Raw genomic sequence first — 26,834 nt, forward strand, 5'->3', positions numbered from 1 at the left:
ACTGTGTGGTCCCTCTGCTCTTAATTAGCTCACTGGCTAGTCGTAGATGCATATAATCTTAGGTTAATTAGTTGTTCATGCGAAAGCTATGACGGTATGCGTGTATTCTCATATAGTAGAGTACATATACTAAATCGACCGTGCAAGAAGTACTTGCTTGTTGCTTAATTACTAAAATCTTAATTAGGTTAACTGGATTGCCCTGCACTTACGCAAGTGCTATCCGTTCAGGTATATACGTACGATGCCGGCTGACTATCTAGCTGTTGCCTCACTATATATAATTCAGTCCTGCAGCAGCAGGTAGGCAGCGCGATATATGGATCGGATGGGCCGATCGATCTCGCTTATATATACCACCAGTCCCGTGCCTGATGCCTGCTGCTGCAGGGAGTAGGACCACACAGGTGCGCGCGGCGGCGGCGGCGGCGAGGATTGTCGGAGACGACGCGATCATCCATAATGGTGGAGGACGAGCAAAAGAAGACGACGACGGCGGCAGCGACCATGATGGCTTCGTGGTCCATGGAGGCAGTGATGCTGCCGGCGAGCATGGTACTGGTGCAGACGTTCACCATGGGCGCCCTCCTCCTCTCCAAGCTCGCGCTCAACATTGGCATCGAGCCCTTCGTCCTCCTCGCCTACCGCAACCTCATCGGCGCCATCATCGTCGCGCCCTTCGCCTTCTACTTCGACAGGTACGCCTTCTGAGTATTCCCTAGCTAGCTAGTAGCACATCATAACCACGCTTGTACGCAGAAAATCTGGTGACAAAATTCATCGGTACCATCTTGTGAATTTAAAATTTTGCCCAAGTTTGAAACTGCGGTCTATATATATATCTGCATATATATTCTAGGGAGAAAATTTTACTTTATTTGCACCTATCTAGTTTATTGCTTCTTCGTTCATACGCTCCTCTGAATTCAGATATATAAACACTACTACTACCACCACCACCACTACTACAAGATCTATTCACAATCTTCCCTAAAAATTCCTATTTTTAAATAACAATGGTCGTCTGTGTAGTCTCATGCTAGTTAGTTATGTACCACAATTGTTGGTAATATGGTTGACAGAATGAAGTTATTGGCGATTTGTCAAAACTGTTGGCGATGGCATATATACATTAAAAAAAAAACTATCTACTACTCAAAGTTTATGTTATGGTCGCCGAGTCATAGAATAATGGACTCCCTCTGTCCCAAAAAAAATGCAACTCTTGCTTTCTGAGGAGTCAAATAATTTCAAATTTAACCAAATTTATGTAAAATATTATTAGCATTCATATATATTACAAAATAAATACCAAAAGATTAATCATGTAATCTATTTTTTTCTTCTCGAAGACGCAAGAGAGCTGCACATTTTTGTATTAAGCAAAAAAAAACAAAAAGAAAGTCACATGCGAGCACAACGTTGAGTGGGAAAACCACCCACAGTAAGCACTAAACGGTCACAAGAGCCGCTTAGAGAAGAGAAGAAAAAAATACTTTGGCCTAACAGTACAAAATAATCCTACTACTCACGCTTCAAACAACAACCAAGCTTCCTGGTGGCTCCAACTTCCACCCAAAGCCTGACCTCCGACGACTTTAAATTTGATACTAAATCTAGCACGGGTTGCATCACCGTACCGTTGCGGTACGCCGGCACGGTTGCGTCTGCTATAGATCTCTCTTGCCTTGTGTGAAAAAAGCATGCATGCATTGTCCTGATGAGAAGCACAAGGGAAACTGGAACACGTACACATACACATCCTGTATGTAGCTAGCTAGGTTCACGTGCCTGAAATGTGCTGGAGATATGCCGATCCAGGTGCATGCCGTGGCTTTTGCCTATACATTTTCGGGAGAAGATGACTGATAGATTGGTCACGTGCGTGAACCAACCAGCACACACAGCTCTCATGTGTTGTGTGTGCCTGCTAGTATAGCTACATATCTCAAGGAAAGCTGCTAGCTAGCTAACAATGCAAGCAAGCAAGGCAAGCATGGAGCAGCGGATATGCCGTGCGGTGAAGGTGTTTGTGATGTGGCGGCAGTTGTGGCATCTCCTTCCATCCCTTATATTACTCGGCTAAGCACGGCACACACAACACATGAGAGGCGATGTTTCCTTGCCTGCCTGCCTGCCTTGAATATAATTATAAATCGATCCTGCCTAACATTTTCATTAATTCCAGTTATTCATGCATGCTAATAATTTTTTATCCTTTATTTGTTATTAATTAATTTGCTGGTTCACACACACACGCGCGCGCTAAAGTTTTTGGGTTTTAGCTAAAGTTTAGTCATCCATTAGCACTCTCGTTTGGAAGAGCTAGTGCTAAAGCTTAGCACTTTCACCTATTAGCAGTAGGATCCAAACAAAGCCTTAATATATTATTTTAGAGAAAAGATCTCCCCCACTTTATTTCAGTGAAACAAAGCAGAGTTCAGATAGCAAAATAGTTCGAGTTCAGCAAATTTTGTTTCCTTGGCGCTCTATCATTGGCGGATTTTGCTTGGCGCTCAGCCGCCAAGGATCATTTCCTTGGCGGTTTTGGTATTTTTCTTGGCGGTTTTTGGCCGCCAAGGTAATTCAGGATTCTAATAGTGCGTATTCGAGGCACGCCCGCTAAATCATGGTAGAGATAAGAGCTACTGAGCAGCTACCACCTATTACAGCATGGCCAGCCAAAGAAAGAGGCGTCAAAGGGGCTTTAGCGGCCACCAAAGCGACGTTGGAGGTTGCTCTCCCAGGAAATGCTCCCCAATCCAATGAGTTCCCCTCCTAGTAAGATGGCGTTGTTGAGCTCTCCAGTAGCAGCATCAGCTGAAGCGGGGGCCTCCGATTGGGTTGCAAGCTTTGTCAAGGGCCCTGTTTGGTTTAATCTAGAGATCCTAGATCACGCAATTCGAGAAAAGAATCTCGCATGCATGGAGTGCTAAATGAAGTCTATTTGCAAAAAAATTTTAGGGATGGGTATAATTTTTCGCGATGAATCTAATGACGGTAATTAATCGATAATTGGATACAGTGATGCTACAGTAACTATCCTCTAATCACGCGGTCAAAGGCCTCGTTAGATTCTTCAGAGTTCCTAATGCGGGGTTCTGGAGTTGATTTTGTAAACTGACTTTGTTTAACACCGTAATTAGCGATCAAAGATTCCTAGTACACTATAGTACAGGAAACCAAACGGGGCCAAAACTTGGTCCAGATTCACAGCACCCACTTCTATATAGCTAGAGTGATCGCCAATTTTTCAAAGTGTTCAAAGCCGCGCCTTAATGGTCTATTAGTATATATACTGGATGGACGATGATGGATCAGAAAGTTGGTGTGTGCAGGTCGATGGTGAGCAAGGTGAGGGTCAAGGTGTTGGGGTGGCTGTCCATGAGCGCGCTGTTCGGGATCGTGCTGGCCATGGGGCTCCACTACTACGGCCTCCGCGCCACCACGGCCGCATACTCGGTCAACTTCCTCAACCTCATCCCCGTGGTCACCTTCCTCATCGCCGCGCTGCTCCGCCTCGAGAAGCTGGCGGCGCGGACGTGGGCAGGGCGGATGAAGATGCTGGGCACGGCTATCTGCGTGGCCGGCACCATGGTGACGAGCCTCTACCGGGGCCGGCTGCTGCACCCGTGGCCGACGCACCTGCTCCGGCACCACGCCGCCGCCGGCGTCCCCGCGCACCGCAACATGGCCCTGGGCACCGCCTACCTCTGCGGCAGCTGCCTGGCCTACGCGCTGTGGTTCATCGTCCAGGCCCGGGTGGCCAGGGAGTTCCCCTGCAAGTACCTCTCCACCATGCTCGCCTGCGTCTCCGGCACCGCGCAGGCGCTGCTCATCGGCGCCGCCGCCAGCCGCGGCCGGGCCGCGGCGTGGCGCCTGGGCTGGGACCTGCAGCTCGTCGCCGTCGTCTACTCGGGGGTGTTCAACACGGGCGCCACCTTCTGCCTCATCTCCTGGGCCATCTCGCGGCGAGGGCCCATCTACCCGTCCATGTTCAACTCGCTGTCGCTGGTGGCCACCACGGTGCTGGACTCGCTGCTGCTCGGCACCGACGTCTCCGTCGGCAGCCTGCTGGGGGCCCTGCTCATCGTCGTCGGCCTCTACGCCTTCTTGTGGGGAAAAGGCAGGGAGATACGGCGCCAGAACAAGCAGCAGCAGCAGCAGCAGCAACCCGGCGAGGTCGTCAGTGCTTCTGCTGCTAATAACAACGGCGACGAACGCGTCTAGTCGATCGATCGATCAGAAGTGAGCATATATGTATGTACTGATACTATCCGTCGATGATCCATGAGTCAGGACCTGAAACGTACGCAAATAAAAAAACAGACGACAGGCAGACAGACACCGATCGAGACAGATAGAAGAGATGCGACGCAGCTAGCAGATCATCGATCAAAAAAACTGCCACTTGCAGCATGCATGGAGATCATCATCATCATCGATGGAACTGACGGACGGATGGAGATCATACTGGTGGACTGGAAGCAAACCCAAAAAAAAAACACACAGAGAGGAAAGGCGAGCTGTTAGCATGCGGCAGCCCGCGGCCTAGTGTATCGTCAAATGAGAAAAAAATAAAAAGCCCAAGCAGTTCCTGGGCCAAGCCCGGTTGTGCCATCGGGCCAGGCTGGGCGATTTGGGCATTACAGCTTCAATGAAGAAATCTCCATGCTTCGTCTCGATCCGCAGCAGATGATTAAAATCTTCCTTATCACCAGGCGTAGCAAGTATTAAATGTAGTCTGAGATTAGGCGTGGGAATTCCAAGGAAAAAAGAAACATGAACAGGTGGAGTCGCCCTGTACATGGTCTGGTTTCAACCCGGCCAATTTGTGTAACCAGCCCATGTCAAATCGCTTCGGAAGACCATGCCCGGGTTGGTTTGAGTCCGGTTTGAACCGTGTAACCTGCTGTTCGCGAGTCTGTCGTCAGGTTGCTCCTCGTCGACTCTTGCGACCATGCCCCCATCCACGCACGGACGGACCTGCGGGCTGCAGCGTCAGCGAAGAATCTGTTCCTGGTCCTCCACTCCTCCAGGTGCAACGTCAATGGCGGTCATGGCAGACATGGCCGGCAGCCGGCAGCCGGCAGCAGTTACGACTCGAGCAAGACGTATACAACGAAGACGAGCACCTTGAGGAACGTCTTCCGCGACGGTCCACCTCGCAGGCCATAGCCTGATGCTTTCGAATTGTTGAGGCTCCAACAGTTCAGAGCATGTTGAAGAAGAGATTCCATGCTGAAGAGGAAGAGTCGAGTGAATCGTCGAGGCGAAGCTACAAGCGCGGTAGTGTGGCGTCCTGCTGGCAAGTGGCAACGCCAACGAGCGGCTTAGTGCTGCCGCCCTCCATGGCTCCATGCCGGAGAGGGGGACTCGAGCGGAGGAGCAGAGTCAGCGATGGGCCATGAAGTTATTACCAAGCTCTGCTTCTTGTTTTTGTTATTTGAAATCTTCACATGTGATGGAACACTCAACGGGAGCCTATCGAAGAAGATGACCAGTACCCGCCTACCAGGAACAGCTCGATCGTGCCGCTACCACTAGGCCTGACAGCGAATCGCAGCTGTAATCAGTGGCCGGTTTAAACTGTTAACCACCCAGCCCGCTGGTTTCTAACCCGCAATTGGACTCTCTCATGGCTTGAGTTGTTCTTAATCAGAAACTGGTGAAACCAGACCATGAACAGGGTGAGGTGGAGAAGTTGACAACTGGCTTACCTCTCCGATTATTATGACTCTCTCATGGATTGATTGTGGGGCCCAGGCCCGCGCCGCGCGTTGTGTCTGCTCTGCGTGGGGTCCACCCCCCTCTCTCTCGATTCCGCTGCTGTCCTGGTCTCGGGGGAGCCGCCGATCCACGTGTCGGCTTCTGGTTTGATAGTCCGTACGGTGGTCCCATGTACCGTACTCTTGCGGGTCCCACGCCAAGCAATAGCCTCCTGGCACGTGGGCGGGACCGCAGCTGGGCGGTGTGCTACCAGCCAAGGGTTGGTTGCTTTCTGTTTTTCCTAGTACTGTTGTTTCGAGAGATGGAGGCCCAAACAAAGCTACCAAAGCTCTAATTTTAGCTGGGGAATCCCGTCAATCACCCCGTCCCAAGGTGTTATCACTACAATCAGTGGTGGTTAGCTGCCTATTGGATACACATTATTACACACGTTTTCTTATCTTTTGATTTTGACATCTCGTAGGGCAGTCCCTATCAAGAAACTATACTAGCGTCTATGATATGCCATGTCACATAAGCACCACTTAAGAAATTATAGTTCTCAATGCATAATTTGTAATAGTGATTATAAAATAAATTCCTTCAATGAACTTTCTCCCCTCTCTACCAATCACCTTCAATCCCATTCTTTAATTATATCTTGGTATTTGTGATATCCATCCCAATGGATATCAAGCCACTCTTATTGGAGTTTCACGAGAGTTTCATAGGCATTTAATTTTGCTGATATAGCAGTATATTTATGAAGAGTGAGAATGAAGAGTTTCATGGGATGTGAGAGGAGTTTCATCCCCATGAAGCTCATCCGGCATGATTATCTAGTTTATGTTCTAGATAACTGTGCAATGAAACTATGCATTGAGACTGACCTCATGTGATAGTTTCTTAAACTTTGATTTTTGTGCAAAAAAGACATTTGTTGGATAAGACCTAGTTTCTTGATCTTTTTCTCTTTCTCTCCTCTTTAATCAGCAAAACATCCTACATGGCACCATATTAAATATTATGAAAACCATCTTACAGCCACTGCATTGGGACTGCCCGTATGCATTGCCACCTACTTTCTCTGTTTCAAATTATAATTTGTTTGACTTTTTTACTCCAAATTTGACCATTTATCTTATTCAAAAAATCTGTACAAACATAGTCAAATTTAAGTTATTCTAAAGAACTTGTATTAATAAACCAAGCCACAATAGAAGGAGTGATATTTTGCATAAATTTTTAAATAAGATGAGTGATCAAACTTGAGATCATAAAAGTCAAATGAATTATAATTTGGAACAAATGAGTGATATTTCCATGTGCTCCTCCGCGAGCTTTTGGACTGCACCCCTTCTGCCGTCGGGAAGCTTCAACATGGCCAGCTCCTCAGCTCGCTGATGTTCGCGAGCTCCTTCGCTCCCCGACAGAGGCGTCGCATCCCGTCTCTCCCAGCCTCCTTGATCTCCACACCGTCACGCTCGCATAGAAAAACGCGCTATCGGCTCACTACTACAAAAAACATTTACCGAGGCGGGCAAAAAGCATTAACCGAGGCAGTTTTTTGCAAACGCCTGGGAACTACTATCATGGTTAATCCAACATTAACCGAGACGGTTTTGTTGCCCGCCTCGATTAATCAAATAAAAAAATTAAAAAAAGGGAAAGGCCCGCCGAGCCCATCGACCGCCGCTGCGTCCCACCGCCGTCGCCGGCCTCGCCTCGCCGTAGCGGCCCACTACTGCCCGCCGCGTCCGCTTGCCCGCCGCCGCTGCGCCGTGCTCCGGCTTCAACCAGATCCCGGAGGCCGACGAGGACGACAAGGAGGAACAGGGCTCGCCCCGCCGCGCCTCGGCCAGTGCCGCGCTCGCCCGGCCTCGTCCCGCTGCGTCCTCGCCGGATCCGGCCGCGTCCTCAGCGGATCTGGCCCCGGCGCGGGCTTCCCAGAGGTCGACAAGGACGACGAGGAGGACCAGAGCTCTCCCCGCCGCGCCTGGAGTAGAGGAGCCTCGGGCTTCCCGGAGGCCGACGAGGACGATGAGGAGAAGCAGAACTTGCCCCGCCGTGCCTGGAGTAGAAGCAGCCGTGCTTGTCCCACCGTACAGCGCTCGCCCCGTCGCGCCGCGCTTGCCCCGCTGCGCCTGGAGTAGATGAGGGGCCGCGCTCGCCCGGCCGCGTCTGGAGCAGAGGAGGAGGTGACCGCGCCTCGGGGAGGGGCGCACCGTCGCTGCCTGGGGAGAGAGAAGGGAAAAGAAGAGAAGAGAGGGAGAGGCGGCTGACGGGCTAAGGGAGAGGGGGGAGAGGAATAAAGATGAGAAACCCTAAGTTGTACATATATGTGTGCTCGCTAGTGGGCTTTTTGGGCTAGCGGGCTGGACCTGATTAACCGAGGTGGTTGAATTACAATGCCCGCCTCGATTAATGTATTTTCGGAGGCGGTTTTTGGAACCGCCTCAGTTAATATAAAAAGACCGCCTCGATTAATGTTCAGCATTAACCGAGCCGGTTATTTTTTGTGCCCGCCTCGGAGGTGCTAAAAAAAGTTGCGGTAAATCAGTTTTTGTACTAGTGGCTCTCTTCAGGTTTGGCAACAGGCTTTTCTCTTTCTTGGTTGCTCTCACCTTCACGTAAGCCAAATCGTGGTGTGGAATACACATCGTAAGCTGCTATCTGCTTGTTGCGGCCACCCTTATAAATACACAACCTTTTCCCAATGCAAATTCAACAGTGTCTAGTTTATTAGATTATGGGTTGAAATTGGTCCTGCATGAGATTCGGTTTCTTCCCCTTTCGCTCTCTCTCTTTTATTGTATAGTATCATACAAGCTAAAAGTTAATATTACTAGAAGTACGCTGAGTGTTGGAAATGCGCTAATAATGCAAGATCCCGAATTGGAGGAGCGAGGAAAAAGAGGAAGGAGAATCAATCAATTTAGCAGTGCGCTTGGTGTTGGTGGTGCGGGCGTGGCCAGGCAGGTAGGGATGGCAACGGGTAGAAACCCGTCGGGTATCACTAACCCAAACCCGCATCTGGCAGGGTAAAATCGTACCCGTTAAAAACTCATACCCGTCACGGGTATGATTTCATGCCTGTATCCGTACCCGTGCGGGGTTTTTTTACCCGCGGGTTTTCCGTACCCGATAGAAGAAGCAATAAAATTTAATAGAAATCATAAACAAATACACAATATATTATAGGCAAATGAGTCTATGAGTAGATAATCATCGATGGGAATGGAAGTACATGAGTCTAAGTCTCTCTTAGCATGTTATTGGATCTTATTTTAATAAAGGTTTTATGACATTGGTATTTTAGGTTATATGTAGTCGGGTTTATTGTACCCACGAGTTTGCGGATTTGGTATTTAGAGAACAAATCCGCACCCGCAAACCCGACGGGTATGAAATTTATCTCATTAAAAAATCCGCGGGTATAGAATTTAGTCTATACCCACACCCTAATAGAGTAAAAACCCATCAGGTTTCGGATACCCGTTGCCATCCCTGCAGCCAGGTGTGTGTTGTGCCATTTAAGGCTCCTCCGACCCTTTCCTTTCCAAGTGAAGTGGCCCTTCCTTGTTCTTTCTCGCCCCCTCTCTCTCTCTCCACTCCTCTCTCCGATCCTCTCCACCAAATAAAGACCAGAAATAATCGGATCGTTCCCAAATAGAATCCCCAACTGCTAGCTGCTATACCAGATTAAGCCCGGCCGGCCCTCTCGATTCGCCGCTTCAACGTACGTAGAGCTATCTGGCTTGTACGGCAGATCCATCCGCATCCGTGATCGATGGTGGCCACGGCGGCGGCGGCGGCGGCGCCCGACGAGCGGCAGATCGTGCCGTCGGACGCCAGCAGGATGAAGAAGCAGGGCCGCCGCGGACGCCGCGAGATGCGCCGGATCGAGGACGCCACGAGCCGCCAGGTCACCTTCTCCAAGCGCCGGAACGGCCTCCTCAAGAAGGCGTACGAGCTCTCCGTGCTGTGCGACGCCGAGGTCGCGCTCATCGTCGTGTCCCCGAGCGGCCGCCTCTACCAGTTCTCCTCCGCCACCGAGTACGTCGCTCCTGCCCAAACCCTAGGCCTAGCACTAGCAGCAGGCTCGTCCTCTTGTTCCATCTTTGCATTGCTCCTGCCCTCCATTCAAATCACCCGTTCCATTCCTACGTCCGCTTTATTATTCCCGTCCCGGCCCCCTACATATATAGGAGTAATATAATTTGGGTTGATTAATTCCGAGATTAATCGACTGACCCCACCGCTATTTAATTTAATTATTATATATACACTACATACATGAAATACACATATATATTGTGCGTGCACAGATACATGGATTTCATCCTTTTTTTCAAGTATACATATATATATATATATGCATGTACTATTCATGCTAGCTATATTATTTCTTGGACTTAATTAAGCAGATCGATGACTATACATATTATTACACCGTACCACTGACACGTACACTGGACTGGCAGTGAAATAATTGAAGATGCTATAATAACTTATTTGGACAATAATATAATATAATGAAAAACAAGCTAGCTAATAATGACTAGCTTCAAAATACCCAGTCGTAGATTTGTCTGCATTTCCCTCTATCTCGTGATTCATTCTCGATCAATTACCTACCTTAATTCCTAAAGGGTCGAAAATAAAGAAATTATTCCTACATACTCATCAGGATGCCCAGGAAATTAAACACCTCCAGTCGCGCGCGTGTCAACCTTTAATTTATTCGGCCTAGCTACTTTTCTGAAACGTCGTCTGTCTAAAACCAGCAGCTAGTAGATATACTATATTGCTTTTACTTGTCATCAGTCATATGAGTTCAATCGTACAGTATCATTTTGTACCATTGCCAGTGATCAGCCACATGCCTTTGACTTTCATCTGCAAATGTTAAATGATATGAATCCGATTATTCTTTAACCTCCATCCCTTTAATTAGTGACAATTCATCAGTCTGAGACTGACTGTACCACACTATATATGCGTATATAATCATGGAACAACTTAGTTACCAGTACACTACATGAAATACAGTCAAGAAGCACGTATTGTCTGTACATCTCATGCCTTCGTTCTCTTTTGCATAATCGTGCGTGAAGCTTTAATTTAACTATAGCTAGCACATAATAATTTTAATTTGCCTCTCAAGAGGAAAAAAATGTACACAGAAAGAATAGACAGGCCGGGTATATACAGATAGCCGGATATATAACATGACTGAAAAAAATCATTGTGTTCTAGAATCATGAGAAAAATCCAATTCTATTGGCTGTATTATATATATCTTTTGCATAATAAGAATGTTGGATAAAATTGAACTGATATTGTCCCATAAATATATGTATGTTGTATTTTTTTTGTATTGAGCCTCTATCATGTAGTGTACATAGTGTGTGGTATCTATCACTAGTAGAGACAAGGGTGTGTATCATCCTTGAATGAATTCAGAAGTTAGAAACATGCATGCACATCCAGTCATTTGTTTAATAATTTTGTCATAATGGTTTTAAGAGACTGAACAAAAGGTGCATATATATAAGTAATACTATTCTGTTTTAAACATTTTTTTGTTATTGTAAAAAGCAAGAAAATCGGTGGAAGCGTGAAGCTTCAGTTCCAGACATTTATTTGGTGAGAGGTGTGGTGTGGGTATAACTTACAAGCCCACCCCCACCTAGGTACGATTCTCCTTTAACTCGAACAGTGGTGGAGGATGGAAACAAATTAAGGTATGGTGAAGTTTAGAACCAAATATCCCGGCGGCGTCCGTCGGCCAGCTCCGCCTCTGGCTATGCCGGTTGCATCATTTATTGGCAGTTCGTGTTGTAGGCTAGTATGGTTTGTTTCTGTCGCGAGGCTGGAATCTGGGAGTAGTAGAGTGTGGGAGAGGGCTGATATGGTCGTGGGATTAATGGGCACAGACGGGGCAGTAATCGTGGCCCAAAAACAGTTTATCTGGCAGCTAAAATAGCATCTTCTTTTGTTGCGTGTCTTCAGATTGGAAGCTGCACCAGCAGCATGCCAGCAGCCATCGTGTTTGTTGGTATTTGTGGCCGGATCAAGGTATGGCGAGGGCCATACCGGGTTGTCCGCCCCTGAAAAAGATGGTGCCTATTTCCTGTCCTTATCTGTGAAATGACTTTGTTCCTTACTTCCTTTTAGGTTGGTCAAGTTTTATTTTTGGTTTGCCAGCAGCATATATACCTACATACTGAAATTATTGTTATTCCCTGAACCTGGGGTGATCCTTTTCACCAGAGAAAGTAACGACACAATCTTTTTTATGATGGGCTTAATTTAATGTCAATAATGTATGTATGTATATATAGCAGTCAATGCAACTACTGAAGTTGTAGCACTGCTACGTATATGCACAACGATTTTCTACTACCCAAATTACAACTTTAAATGAGAAGGTTAAAATCTTTATAGATGGTGGCATAGATAGATTAATCTGATTTAAATGCAAGGTTATTGAGCTGTAGGCAAATGGGTGTACATGAAGCATTTTGTGTATCGATCCAAGCATTGAGAATATATAATAAGACTTTGAAAATTCTCAGCTTGCAGAATACAATTGATCGCTACCTCTACCACACAAAAGGCACACCTACAAATGAGAGAGTTGATGAACCAGGCGTAGAGGTATAAATAACCCAGTTCATTCATTTCCCTCCCTTCTCTAAATGATACTCATTTCCCTCCGTTGTTATATATGTTTTCCCTGAATACTTATGCATATATAATTCTCAGCCACTGATGATATTTTTATGTGTGCGTGATGTTTATATATATGTGCACAGAAGTGGAAATATGAGGCTACAACCTTGGGACAGAAGATTGACGCGATTGAGGCATCCAAGAGGTGGTGACAGCTGACTTATCTCTTGCTTAATTTTGTTATTAGGAATTAAATAGATCTCGTGAGGGATGATCAAATAAATATAGCTTCGTGAAGCTGATGTTATTAGGAATTAAATAGGCATTATTATTCATCGTACGTATGTATATATATGCAGGAATCTTCTTGGGGAGAGCCTGGGATCTTGTTCAATTCAGGAGCTACAAGAGCTGGAGCTGCAGCTGGAGAAGAGCCTAAGCAGCATCAGGCAAAGGAAGGCAAGGAAAGCAAAATCATTTTGCTAGCTATATATATTATATATTGCCATTATTGTACTTAGTGCTGTTGCTGCGCCATATTGTAGGATCTAATATAAGTTGCTGCTGATACATACATACATACAGTCACTGATCTTTATTCAAACTTGCTTTATCTATATATGGATGGTGAGCAGCAAAAGAAGCTGATGGATCAGATTTTGGAGTTGAGGGAGAAGGTACGCATGTGTGCTATTGAGCATGTGCATGCTCGACCACACCGAATAATGCCTTAGATAACAGAAAACTAACAAGATATTTCTGTATACAGGAGCAGAAACTCGCAAAGGAGAACGCGATGCTCCGCGATCAGGTAATGAAACAATATAATCAAGGTTTAATTCATCGATCGATCGATCCTATATATAGCATCTGCAGACTGTTGAAGTAGGTGCGGGCTCTCTAGTGAAAAAACGAAGTTAATTAATTAATTAATATGTCTATATATGTGGCAAACTAAAGTAGTAGGTAGGTAGTCTGAAACTTGCATTGTGGAGTCTAAGGTACTGACTGGTTCATATTTTCGTATGCCAACAGTGTAAGGCCCTACCTCTTCTAGAGCTGAATGATAAGGGCCATATGGATGCTGCTGCTGCCGGCGGCGAAGAAGAAGAAGCGGCGGATGATGGGCGCATGGAGGACGTGGAGACGGAGTTGGCCATCGGAATCGGAACAAGATGGCCGCCGCGCAGCATCATGGATCGCATGACTAGCAAGCATCAAGACAGCTAGCTCTTGGATGATCAAGTATATGTAAGTTGTTGTGTCCATAAAAAAAAAGAGAGACATGCATGCATGGTCGATGTGGTCGTGATGAATAATAATTTGCGATTCATGTTGACGGCAAATAGTACTCGTTCAAGAAGATGTTAAGGTAGTGGGCCCGCCTATCTCATTCTCAACAGAGAGGAAAGTATTTAATTTAGGCATGCGGATGCGGTCATATGCATGTTTATATCTTTTTGGTATATTATATATATATATGCATGTTTATATCCTTTTGGTATCGAGATCAATCAAATTTAAAGGGAGCATCTTTGTTACTTAAGGTCCAAGATGTTGCTACCAAGCATACCAATCTATCTATACTAAGCTAGGAATACTTTATTTGTTAATAAACTTTTTTTTGAACAAAATGGCAGGAGCTCTGCCTTTCAATTAAGAGAGAAAGAAATAGAGTTTAAGATACACCGCGCAAAGTCTCAAACAGCAAAACAGAAAAGAGAGGTCGACTCTGGAAAAAAGCCATGAAGAGTGCCCCTATGTCCTTTCCCCCAAAAAAAAGAAGACTAAAAGGCTACTAAATGCTCTGTTGTATTGGACAAGGTTCTCTTTTACTCTTTCTGCCACTTGCTACGCCGATTGAAATTTGTTTTTAAAAATGGGCCGGTTCCGCTCCTTCCACAAATTTCACATTATGTAAATCACGATACCGTTAAAATCACGATGTTGGTTCTTGTGCACAGTTTTTGCCGTTGCCTCCCACCAATCTCTGATGCAATCGAAGTTTGCCGGATGGGTCTGTTGGGGAAGACTCCAGTTTTCCCAAGATAGGCTCTGGTTCCAAACTGCCTGGGCCAAAGGGTAAAGTAGGCAAAGGTGCTGGCTAGTCTCTATAGGTCCATTGCAGAGTTAATAAACTTTTACTCCCTCTGTTTTAAGTTTGACCACTTGTCTTTTTCAAAAATTTCTGCAAAATATCACTTCTTTTGTTGTGGGTTGCTTTATCAATTCAAAATCTTCAAGAATGACTTAAATTTGGTAATATTTGCACAAATTTTTTGAATAAAACGAGTGGTCAGACTCAAAGTTAAAAAAGACAAGCGAACTACAATTTGGAACGAAGGTAGTACTAGTTATTATTATTATACTTATCTCTGATCACAAATAATTTTATTAAATTTTGATCGATGCCCAGGCTCTAAATGTGTATCTTTTACGATGATGTCTCCCAGTAGAACAGGATTTATATTTTCCAAGTAGGCTCTCGATCAATGTTTGGAAATTACAAGACTATTGAGATTGAGAACAGGATTAGTCAATGTTTGATTTGATTAAAAAAAAGGAGTGCCCAATGCTAATTCTGCGATCGTTACGGTCGATCCGACTGCCTGTCCGCCACATGCGCCTTGTTTCCTTTTCCCCTTTCTATTTTATTTCTCATTTTCTTTTCCTCCTCTCTCGCGTTCCCCATTCCCTTTCCTTCCCTCCTCCCGATCTAGAGCAGCGCCGCCGGGAGGCCGCTCGGGCTGCGCCGCCGCCGCGAGCCCTCCCCCCACCCCCACCTCTTCCTCTCGTTTCCTATCCATTTATTTTTTTCCCCATTCTCTTTTCCTCACTCGCCTAGGTTTTCTTGCTGCCGCAGCCGGGTCGATCCGCGCCCATCGTTCATCGCCGCTCGCTGGAGAGGTGGCTCAGACTCGACCTCGGGGCTGGGGATGGCGTGGATCTCACGAAAGTGATGACGGATGAGGCTAGCTTCGACCATGAGGGAGCGACGCGAGTGGGGTCGGAGCACGGTGGCGGATCCTGCGGTGATGGCTGCACCGACTCTGCACACGGCGGGGAGGAAGGCGACGTAGCGGTTGATGAAGGACATGCTCCCTTGCAGGGAAGGGATTAGCGCACAGTGCTCGCGCGCGCTGGTGCTCGTTGTGCCCGCGCCCGCCCCGTGGCCACCCTCCTCCAATGTCGTCCTACGCGCGCTGCCGTAGGAGGCCCAATACCGCGGAGCCCGTGCGTGGCCGACTGGGAGCAGAGCAATGAGAGGAGGCACGACAGTGCCGGGGGCAACACGTCTCTCTACCGGCGCAGGCAGCAGGCACGGTAGCAGCCTTGCAGCACAATGCAGAGCCGCTGATGCAACGAGCGAGCAATCCCGGGGGCAACACGTCTTTCTAACGGCGCAGGCAGCAGGCACGGTAGCAGCCTTACAGCACAATGCGGAGCCGCTGATGCAACGAGCGAGCAATCCCAGACATTAGCTAGCACAGCGCTCTTTGTTCTTCCATGCTGAATGTGTTTCTGATGTCTCTGTTGTTGGCAGGGGGAGGTGTGCAAGGCTCTGGCATTGATGGATCCACGTAAGTTTTTGGTTCGCCTGTCAAATGATTGATGAATTGCCTATGTGGGGGCACTGATGCATCACCATCTATGTTATCAGTGTGTATATGACCCATGCGTATGTTGTCTTGTGGATTGATTAGGTTTCATGTGATACTTGGCTGGACGTTGCTAGTGTCGCCATGTCGGAGAAGGCGTACATTAGTTAGTTCAATACAAAGAGGCCATTGTTTTGCTGCCGTAGAATTTGTATGTGTGGAAATAGGCGCAAGGTGCTTGCTAATTTCAATAATAGTGCATTTTATTTTTCTGCAATGCTTTTAGATAATTTGGCCCCTATACTATTGATTACATTAGCTTTACTTTGTTCCTCCAAAGCTCAAAGTTGATAAACTACAGCCTATTAATTCATATGGTACATTTAGCACTGAGCTCACAATGTAATATATTGTACCCAGTATCCACATCTTTTTTATACGTTTTCTTATTTAAGCAAGCCTCCTACTGAACAACTATATTTTGTGCTTATTGCAGTACTGTTGGATGTTTGACCAAGCAAAAGTAAATATGAGGACAGTGATTCATTAGATGAGTCCTTGGGGGAGGGGGGTTGATCAAGGTGAGCTAGATGTGTGTACTGCACAACTCCCTACTATCTCATTTTTGTTTGTTATTAATTTTACAGCTTTTTGTTGTGGAATTTATCCAAGTTGTGTTGCAATTGACATATTTCCTGTTGGCTACCAAATTTATGCAATGATCTTTTTATTACTGATCTTCATATTTTCAAATTGAACCTGTGGATTACCATTCTGCATGCTGAATGCAGTTAGAACTATTCGCTGTTTGGCTTGCATATCTTTGTGAAATTGTATTAATAACACAAGTTTTTCCTTGAAAGTAATAAAGAAAATTTATGTGAAGTAAGTTATTCGTCAAAGTTTGGTGAAAAGTCTTTTGTACAATTTTTTTAAAGTTAATTCAAAAGCTTTCTATGTAAGGATTTTATTACAAAAGTTTGGTCTAAGTTCTCTAGATAAGTTTACTACTAACAAACTTTTACAAAAGTTGTATTCATAACTTTTTTATTAACATTCTTCAAGAAGATTTTCTATAAAAAAATATTAGCTAAAAGTTATTAACAAAACTTTGGTTGGTAACTTATTTATCAAAGTTCTTCCAGGAAATTCTTCTAGAAAGATTTCTTTAAAAAGTTGTTAGGAAAATTTCTATGTAAAGATTTTTGTGAAATAATTTTTGTCAAATGTTTCTACATAATTTCTCCAAGAACAAATATTTTACAAAACTTTTCTTTGCCAATTTTTTTATAAAGTTTTCTAGATAATTGTTTTATAGAAAGTTACTGGGGAAATTTTAGAGGAACAATTTATTTATAAAAATCTTCTATATAAGTTACCTACAATAGTTTGTTTAAAAATTTGTTACACAATTTTTTGAAAAAACTTTAGGTTACGTGTTTTACCTAACTTCCGAAAGTTTAACTTGATAAGTTTGTTGTATAAGTTGTGTTGCATAAGTTTTGATAAATAAGTTTTTTGAGAAAGTTTTGATCATAAGTTTTTCATGCTAAGCAAAGTAAAAGTTTTATTTAAGTTTTCTGGAAAAAAAATCGTAGAAGAATTATGCAAATACTTGTCTGCTCAAAATCTTCTAAAAAATTTGTCATTACAAATTTCAGTTTAAAAGTGTTATTTATAAAATTTCTCTTTTTATAAGTTATTAATGATAAGTTGCTAGGAGATTTTTCTGAGTAAATATTTTTCTATACCAAAAAATTTTCGAGCAAAACTTATAAACTTTAAGTTTAATTAGTAAGTGCCCATAAAGTAATATTTAAAAGTTTTTCTTCAAAAAGTTGTAATGAAAGTTTCTGTTTGCCTACAAAATAAGTTGCAAGTATATTTTTTAAATGAGTTTTACCTGCTAAGTCATCTTCACAAGTTTTTTTTCAAAGTCTTTTAGTTGAAAAGTTTATTCATGAAAATATTTACTAAATTTTTAGTGCCTAATTTTGAGGGAAGCTTTATTATATGTAAATTTTCTATGAAAACACTTTAAACCTTTTTGGAGAAATATTTTCTTGATAAGGTTTTATATCAAATTCTCTAGAAAAATTTTCTGTAAACAAATCCTGTCAAAAATTTGGCTACATTGTTTTTCATATGAAACTTTATCCTGCTAAAATTTAAATTATCTTTCATACATAATTTTATCATGAAAATATGTATATTTAACTTGCAACACATTGCAAAGGTAGGTTCAGTTTCCTTCTGTATATGTTTATAAGTGATTTGTGGTGACTGTTGCATTTTGATTCCTTGATCGAAATGGTTGCTGGTCAGCCTCATATTTCTAGGCTCCAAGGCATCCCTTGGCAAACAGGGTTATCATAGGCATGCTGCGGGTTGGTCTCAAGGTAGTCTAGAATAGGTTCTTTGGCTAATAGAATTGTATGTATGTTTTTAAGTTTGTAGCGAATAGATGGAATAAATGCTTCAGGAACACTTTGCTTCTGCAATTTATTTTGAACGAGCCCGCGCAACCTGTTTTGTTTTAATTAGAATATATGATCTTACCTAACTCTATGCGATTGTCAATCACATTTTCTTTTCTCGAATATGTTTTGTCAGTTATGCAAAGTCATCTTAGTCAGCCTGCAAATGACATGATCTGTTTAGTTTGATAAATGACATGAGCGTTTTTAAACTTGTTTAGGGACTTTGCCTGCTGTTTTTATGTATCAAGTCAATGGTACTTCATCCGGTAGGTTACATTCTTCAAGCCAAATAGAATTTCTTCTCCTGTCTTCTATTATTTTTTTCCTTTCCAAAGTTTCCTAGGTTTCCTTTTCTTCAGGCCAAAAGACATCTAAATTAATCGTTTTGCTATTTTTATATTCACCTGTTACTCTATCTACCTGGCATGTGGCTTTCTTTATCAGGTTTTCTTCTCTATCTTCTTCAATAAAGTCATCTTTTTTTTTCTTGCAGGGCTTGTTAAATTAGAAAGAAGAAGCCGAAGAGTATTGTTGAGGAATGATTTTTTTCCACCCACCGACTTTTCTATATCGGCACAGATATCTTTGTTTGCATGTTTATTTCTATTTCAACGCACAGAACATTTTTATATTCCCTGTAAACATAAATAAAACAGAGTAAAATGCACCCTGGGTACCTAAACTATTATGTGGGTACCAGATAGGTACTTCAACTCGGAAACGTAACAGACATGTACTCAAACTATTCTATGGGTACTAGATAGGTACTCTAAGACAGAAATGTAACAGCCAGGTACTTAAACTATTCTGTGGGTACCAGATAGGTACTCCAACTCAGAAACTTAACAACCAAGTACTCAGTTTATTTATGTTGATCACTCGTCAGCTAGCATGCTGCTACGTGATGTCCGTTTAATGTCGAGCGCAAAAGAAATGAAATCATGCATGCGGCAGTAGCAAACGGTGGTGGCATTTAATTCCTCGTCGATAAATAATAATGGTAATAACAAAGCAATTCCTCATCCTGAGATTATTGTGCAAGAGCTTGTCTGGAATTATTTATGGACGAATTTATAATATTAATAATAAAGATTTCCTCATCTAGAATCAGGTGGAGTTAGTAATTGTTTTTATCTCATATAGGGTTTGTTTTTCATTCGTGTGCTTCACCAGATTAATAGTTTAGAAAAAACTGCACAATTTACTTGCCTAAATATTCTTGCATCACGGCTGAATATTATGAATTTATAATAACACTAGCCTGACATGGTTCTTACAATACTGCTGTAAAAAGTGCCAGTGCCTTTTATTATTTTCGACCAGCATGTATGAATCAATAGTAATTAGATGCCACCACCGTTTACTATTGCCGCATGCATGATTTCATTTCGTATGCGCTCGACATTAAACGCACTCGCTCGGACATCACACAGCAGCATGCTAGCTGACTAAACAGATCGAGTACTTAACTGTTACGTTTCTGGGTTGGAGCACCTATCCGGTACCTACAAAAATAAAATAGTTTGAGTACCTATCTGTTACGTTTATGAATTGGAGTATCTATGTGGTACCCACGTAATAGTTTAAATACACAGAGTGCATTTACTCAATAAAACATGTATACCAAGTTTCGTTCACAACCTTTTTAAAATTTTTTTGGCGGAGTTAGGAAAAAGTATAGTGCAAACTTGTTTATTTTCATTTTCCACATTTTTTAAAACATTACAGCAAAAATATATTTTTATATTTTAAAGATTTTGCCCCTAAAGAAACGAACGTAAAATTTTATTTAAAACTTACTTTTATTTTAATTTTCACTCCCCCACCCAATTATTACACCCATATTCCCACATCCCGAAAATGCAGTAGATCGGCCTGCTCGCTAATCGCTATCCAAATCGGAACAGCACGCGTGGAGGATTACTGTATTCCAGAAAGAGAATGGTCCGACACAGTAGTATTAGCCAAAAAAAGGAAATATGGACTTGTCAGAGATTGGCCGGGTAGAGGGAAGCTAACGGGCGACCGTAAACTAGAAAACCCCCGTGTTTGGTTGTAATAGCAAAAATTTCGCGAAAAAGAAATTTTATATACATGGTGTATTAAATATAGTCTATTTGTAAAAAAAATTTATAGATAGATGCAACTTTGCGAGCTGAATCTAATGAGTCTAATTAATACATGATTAGATACAGTAATGTTATAGCGACTATGCTCTAATCATCGTCAAATCATGCGGTCAAATACCTCATTAGGTACAAAATTGCTACAGTACCAATGGTTGTAGAGGTGTTTTTGTAATTAGACTTAATTTAATATCTCTAATTAGTGTTCAAAGTTACAAAAAAAATTCCATCAAATTTTTTTCACCTCTAACCAAACACAGCCATAGCGGAAGCTTGTGTGGGCTCTTGCGGTGTGGATGGAGGCCCAAAAACAAAGGCAAGCAGGTAGTGAGGAGGCCCACATGACATACGAGGCAAGCATGTAGTGCGCCCGTGCCCTGGCTGGCCCACATGTCAAAGGCAGAGGCAAAGGGAAAGGGGAAATCCAATCCGCCTCGATTTCCTCCACGCCAAGCAACTCCCGCCCGCCCGTCTCCTTCCTCGGTTCCTCCTCCCGAGACGAGACGACGAATCGCCCGCCCAGATCCCCAGCTCCCGGTCGATCCACACCCCCTCCCCGGCCTCAATCCAAGCAGGTACCGTCTCCTGATTTTTTCCTGATTCATTAGTTCCGCTGGATCTGCATCGCCCTCTCCATGCGAATCTGAGATTTCTTCCTGTTTGTGTACGATTCCACCGCCCGGCGGTTGCCTGATTTGTCTGATGCGCCTCAATTGTGTTTCCTGTAATTGGGATGTGCAGAATTCGTGGGGGGAAGCAGTTGGTCTCCCTCTCCGGGACTACGACTCTGCAATTCTGGATTTGGTAAATTGTTAAAATTGCTTGATTGTATTTGATCTGGCTGGCAGAGTGTGCCTTAATTCCATGATCATGACAGCAATTCGGTGTTTCTCAAACAGAATTGTTCTGATTTGATTTTATTTGGCCTAGAAAGATTCTGCAAGGGAGATCCCCCCTGCTGCATACTGTATGTTTTCAGCCTTGTTAATTAGGATGCCACTACTTGATTTCTAGCCTAGGAACTCAACTTGGCTGTGTTTAGATCCGTAAAATGGTGGTAAAAAGGGTCACATCGGACACTGTAGGACACTGTAGCACTTTTCGTTTGTTTGTGGTAATTGTTGTCTACCATGACCTAACTAGGCTCAAAAGATTCGTCTCGTCGTGTACATCAAAACTATGCAATTAGTTTTTTTTATTTACATTTAATGCTCCATGCATGAGGCAAAAGATTTGATGTGATAGGTGAATAGTGAAATTTGGAGAGAGAAATTTTGGAACTAAACACAGCCCTTATCCATCTCCGTATAGCTTCTTAATTTTCTCAGGAGAAGACAAGCACATGTACCATGATCTAATTTTAGTATTTTCCAGATGTAGCAACCCATTTATTTTCTCCATTCCCATGACTATAATTTGCAGCTCACACTTCTGATGTACACTACGATTTATTTAAGGAATTTATGCTTCATTTTCCAGCACCTGCTGCCCCATTCTCACCAAAGTTTCTCCTCTCTTGGCACAGTGAAGGAACCTTATGAGCTGCTTGGCTGGGGCTCTACTCCAATTCTGGTGCTACTAAGATGGGTCAGGACCCGATCAGCAACAAGTTTGGGACAAGACTAACCATAGATGAAGTAGCAGGCGCCTACCACTTATCGCTTCTGCTCTCCCCTGTTGTTTCCTTCTGGGATTGCATCTTCCGCAAGATAAGATACTCATTCAGACCTGAGTGGGTGTAGAATCTTGCGTTGACCCTCCTTTTTAGCAGTAGCTGGTTTGCAAATAAATAGACCACCTAGCAAGGAGTCCAAAAGTATGAACTTTGAAGATTTTGTCTTTCCCTAATTTTACATAGATAGTAGAGGAGTTTAGCTGAGATAGTAAATAGCCGGCACAGTTGTTATGGACAAGACTATCATGAGCAACCAGGCAGGCAAAGTCTTGAAGAAAGGAAAAAAGAAACAGGCCAAGGATGAACTGGATCGCCAGAAGCAGGCTGAGAAGAAGAGACGCCGGCTAGAGAAAGCGCTGGCAAACTCGGCTGCCATTATTTCAGAGCTGGAAAAGAAGAAGCAGAAGAGGAAAGAAGAACGTCAAAGGCTGGATGAGGAAGGTGCTGCGATAGCTGAAGCAGTCGCTCTTCATGTTCTCATAGGTGAAGACTCCGATGAACCCTGCCACTTGATGCTAAACAAGCACAGAAGGTGCAGCCATTGGGATCCCTCGGCTGGCTTTGAATTCACCGTGGATCCACAGACCACTGATATTTATTCTTCAGATGGACTGATTTGCACCAGCCATGCATATGCCCCCAAAGGGAGGTGGGCTGATTGGGGGATTGGTCAGCCATTGCCATCTTGGGGAGAAGTGAGGGACCTCCAAGTCCAAGGCCCCTACTATCAAGGAACATTCCATCAGTCAGTCAACTGCCCTGGTTTCATAGCAGCCCAAGCAGTGTCGTCATTGCAGATCAGAGAAGACTCGTCAGAAATCGCATCTCCAAGCCAAGGAGCGGCAGCTGCAACTGTGGTTAACAGGATGCTTGGTGGCGCCAACAGGCTCAACCTTTACAGAGAAATATAAAAATACATTTTGTCATAGCATTGTATATAGTCACCAAAAAATGTGTTGACTATGTTGCCTGCGATATATGGTTTTCTTGTTTCAAAACAAATGGATCAAACATCTTGTTTGCTGTTTTGTGAGTGTACTAAACTTGTAAAGGGTATGTTGTATCAGTTAACATTGGTATTGTAATGAACATATATGGTTTTGATTTCCGTTGCTTTTCTTTCCAAGTGCTGTGATTGGAATGCTTCTGTATTCTTGGCTGTGGTGCTTCTCTTTCTGATTGCTTATGTTTGAGTATGTTGTAGGGGCAAGCATATTTAGATGATACATCACTTATGGCTTGTCAGACGATGCTGATGTTAAGCTTGTTTTGTCCTCGTGTATATTACCCCGTCTGTTTGATCACAAAGATTTGCCTGCAGAGTATGGGCCTGATAATGACTACATACGAAAATTGCCTGAATATGAATAATTGCTCCATCTTGGCTTATTTGTGAGAATCGAAGTAACAGGTCAACTTTTGGAGAAGACGAAGTTGCTCCCTGATGAGATGAGATGGTGGTCCAACGACAAACTGAAAACCCAGGCTCCAGATTGAAGCATTTCCTCGTCAAGCCGAGCACGGTTGTCCCGAGTGCAGTAAGACATTCTACATTTGTACTGGGTGGTTGCAATGAAGAAAGAAAGCTCATTTTAGCTTTATCTTGTAACCTTGCAGCAGGTGGAATGTTGAAATGGTGATGCTGAGCAGAGGGCCGGCCCTCAGGTCAGGTTTGCCTTCTTTTTTTTCCCCTTCAATTCAAAAAAGAAGGGTCGGGTTTGCCGTTTGCCTGTACTAATAATGTTGCCCTGACAGATATATCATAGTATATGCTGAGATGGCAGAGGGGCGATTTCATATCAGAGAGAGAACATTGCACAATTGAAAGGCAAGTGGTGGCTCCTCTGCAACCTTTCTAGAGCAGCAGCATGCTGCATTGTTAACCTGTTACCTGTCTAGAGCAGAGTTTTTTTCTTCTTGTGAAGTGTTTTGAGTGTGATGAGGCTGCGCAATCGTTGATGACAGTTGACGTTGTGGAAACAGAGGATCGATGCATGGGCGATCTCTCTGCCTCAATCTAGTACGGTAGTACTAGTACCTAGGTAGGCTCCTGGTCCTGGCCGATGGGGATGGGGCAGGCTCCTGCATTATTGGCCCTCCTGTTATCATGACAGTGACTGATGCATTATTGGTTTTTCCTTCCCGTTAGCAGCATTCGGCAATCAGCAATGCATGCATGCTCCGTTTTGGACATCATGTTTTCTTTTTAGTTGTCTCATTTAGATCCACGCGCCCTTAAGTAGTAGTGAATCGGTTGGAAAGAAAGAAAGAAAGAATGAAAGAATCACTACATCAACCACCACCACCATCACAACATCAACAACAGGGTAATACGTAACATTAGGTCATTTATAAATTCTACTACTAACAGGGGCGGAGGGCCTGTTATGGCCCACTATGGCGCCCGCCATACGTAAGATCCGGCCCAAAAAATTTTTTCCCCTCCTCGCTGCATTTAGCCCGCCCTGCGCAGCCTCCTCCGCCACGCAGCCGCGCCGCCGCCGCCCCGCCTCCGCCCCGCTGCCCCACCGCGCCGCCGCCCCGCCGCTCCGCCGCTGCCCCACCTCCGCCCCGCCGCCCCGCCCGCGCACACCGACGCACGACACCTGCTGCGTCGCCTTCCCCGTTCCTGCTCGGCTTCCCCGTTCCTGGACTCAGAACTTCTAGGCATTGCTATTGATCTTCCTTGGTAATCCTTGACTCGATCTATTGGATTTGTAGATTTACACCTTGGATATTCTTTGTGTTTTGATCTACACGATTAACATTTTAGCTGAAAATAAAAATTTTAATATGGGTATGTAATGAATGTATACAATACCGTGCTATTGTCAATGAGATATGACTATCTGCCTTATGTTGTTAAGCGTTTATACTTATTTGATGTTCAGTGATCGTGCAGAATGAATTAAAATTTCTATTTATATCTGAATTTAGGAGTTTTTTGCATATACAAATTTGCAAAAAAAAAAATTGGTCCATGCAGGTCATAATTATTTATATTGATTTTGTCCGGATAACATACTCATCTATCTTCATGATGTTGGAAATTTTATATCAGATTGAGTTCTACGGTGACTTTGATGGCAGTTTCCACAAAAGTTTGGATTTGGAGATAGACCTATCTGCTGCTTTGCTCGGCTGCCGATCTCACAGGTCAGTGGAGTGCTATCAACATTGCTTTCCGGTGCAAGGTATGCATTCGCTTCCTCACCTTTCACAGTATATCTTGACAATATTTGTTTGAATGATAACTACTGATGATACCGAAAGTGTTGTTTAACATATGCGTGTTAACCATACAAGTGTTAAAACACTCTGTTGAAGAATCTAAGCAACAACAGTTAAGCAACCATACCTTTTTATTCTGATCTTGATGCTTAACCTTGCTATTGCCGTATGACATGATCTCAATACAATTATTATATGAACAGACTCTCTCCTCCCCCCCTCTGATAATGATCGGCTTCGCCATACCTTAATTTTTCTTCGTCCTCCGCCACTGACTACTGACCAATTAGCTCAAAAGTAATACATGTACCGTTGGTTGATTATGTACGTATAGTAGTGGCTGCGTTACTGCTAGTGACAATACGAGGTCAATTTCTTTCAAAAGAAAAGCAATATGAGGTCAATTCCTTGCTAGGACTGCATGCAAGCACAAGTGTTGTAGGCTAGCTAACTGCTTATTATTTGGCGTCAGTCGCCGGCGGAGATGAGATTCCGGCCTCCGTTGGATGCATGTAGCCTAGGCCAATAATGCATGCTGCTGCTGTGTGCACGGACAACACCTGCTATCTGAGTGCATGCTCACTACAGCCCGCGTCGAAAATGTGTCCTGCATCCATACATGAATAAACAGATGCATAAATCATAGTTCGTTTTAATTTTTCTTGATGCACATAGTTCGTTTTAATTTTTCTTGATGCATAATATTTTCTACATATTTAGATATAGCGTATATTTAGTTATGTAATACATAAATGCTATATTTTAGAAGAAAGAAATTTGAAACGAACTATAATTTGAAACAGGAGTCTATTTTTTAGGGTTACACGTATTGACGCGTAGGACGAATCAGAGCTACTAGTATATGCGCACTAGCTTGACGTATATAGTGGTATAACATGGAGCGAGTAGGGATCGCAACGGGTACAAACTCGATCATCGGGTTTTATTGTCCCAAACCCATGGCGCGCGCGAGGCCACAAGCTAATGAGAGGAGGGGACTAGCTAGGAATGGGCCGGGCACGCACGTACAAGCTTGTCCGTCTCTACGCCTGGCCTGTGTACGTGTGGGCCTGCACACGCGGCGGTGCATGCCCTAATCTAATCTCCGTGCGTGGTCCCACGTGTCGGGAGATCTAGACCAGCAGGGCCCACATATACATTATTGATGGATGGAGAGTGAGATACCGATAGAGAGAGATTGAAGCATGTTGTGTGCCATGCATCATGCATGCTCACGTACGTACCATCACTACCAAACCAAACCAACCTCTCCCAATTCAATTCGGTTCCAACCAGGCAAATGTGTGATAGATAGATATATATATGGATGGATTCC

General features: G+C 43.8%; 3 protein-coding genes across 6 annotated transcripts; all 3 read left to right on the plus strand.

The window, feature by feature from the left end:
- Positions 1-480: 480 nt before the first annotated feature.
- On the plus strand, positions 481-4,541 carry LOC120656797 (WAT1-related protein At1g09380-like). The gene is made up of 2 exons (XM_039935326.1): positions 481-698; positions 3,339-4,541. Exons 1-2 carry the CDS (start codon positions 508-510, stop codon positions 4,228-4,230), a joined length of 1,083 nt encoding a protein of 360 aa, XP_039791260.1. The 5' UTR covers positions 481-507; the 3' UTR covers positions 4,231-4,541.
- Positions 4,542-9,263: 4,722 nt separating this feature from the next.
- Positions 9,264-13,882, plus strand: LOC120655950 (MADS-box protein SOC1-like). Its single transcript, XM_039934277.1, has 7 exons — positions 9,264-9,765; positions 12,291-12,372; positions 12,531-12,592; positions 12,747-12,846; positions 13,023-13,064; positions 13,157-13,198; positions 13,423-13,882. The coding sequence occupies exons 1-7, from the start codon at positions 9,500-9,502 to the stop codon at positions 13,615-13,617; spliced, it is 789 nt and encodes a 262-aa protein (XP_039790211.1). The 5' UTR covers positions 9,264-9,499; the 3' UTR covers positions 13,618-13,882.
- Positions 13,883-15,007: 1,125 nt separating this feature from the next.
- Positions 15,008-24,037, plus strand: LOC120657625. 4 transcript variants are annotated; one of them, XR_005669184.1, is made up of 8 exons: positions 15,008-15,968; positions 16,092-16,220; positions 16,483-16,567; positions 18,685-18,732; positions 18,960-21,167; positions 21,334-21,396; positions 22,118-23,932; positions 24,023-24,037. XR_005669184.1 is itself a non-coding variant. In XM_039936840.1 (3 exons), the coding sequence occupies exon 3, from the start codon at positions 22,498-22,500 to the stop codon at positions 23,176-23,178; it is 681 nt and encodes a 226-aa protein (XP_039792774.1). In that variant the 5' UTR covers positions 20,982-21,167; positions 21,201-21,396; positions 22,118-22,497; the 3' UTR covers positions 23,179-23,390. The 4 variants fall into 4 exon arrangements, 3 of the variants coding, with proteins under 3 accessions (XP_039792774.1, XP_039793296.1, XP_039792141.1); XM_039936840.1 differs by lacking the exons at positions 15,008-15,968; positions 16,092-16,220; positions 16,483-16,567; positions 18,685-18,732; positions 24,023-24,037 and having other exon boundaries at positions 20,982-21,167; positions 21,201-21,396; positions 22,118-23,390; XM_039936207.1 differs by lacking the exons at positions 15,008-15,968; positions 16,092-16,220; positions 16,483-16,567; positions 18,685-18,732; positions 24,023-24,037 and having other exon boundaries at positions 20,983-21,167; positions 22,118-23,390.
- Positions 24,038-26,834: the final 2,797 nt, after the last annotated feature.

This window comes from Panicum virgatum, chromosome 1K (genome assembly GCF_016808335.1).
Source record: "Panicum virgatum strain AP13 chromosome 1K, P.virgatum_v5, whole genome shotgun sequence".
Taxonomy (NCBI): Eukaryota; Viridiplantae; Streptophyta; class Magnoliopsida; order Poales; family Poaceae; genus Panicum; species Panicum virgatum.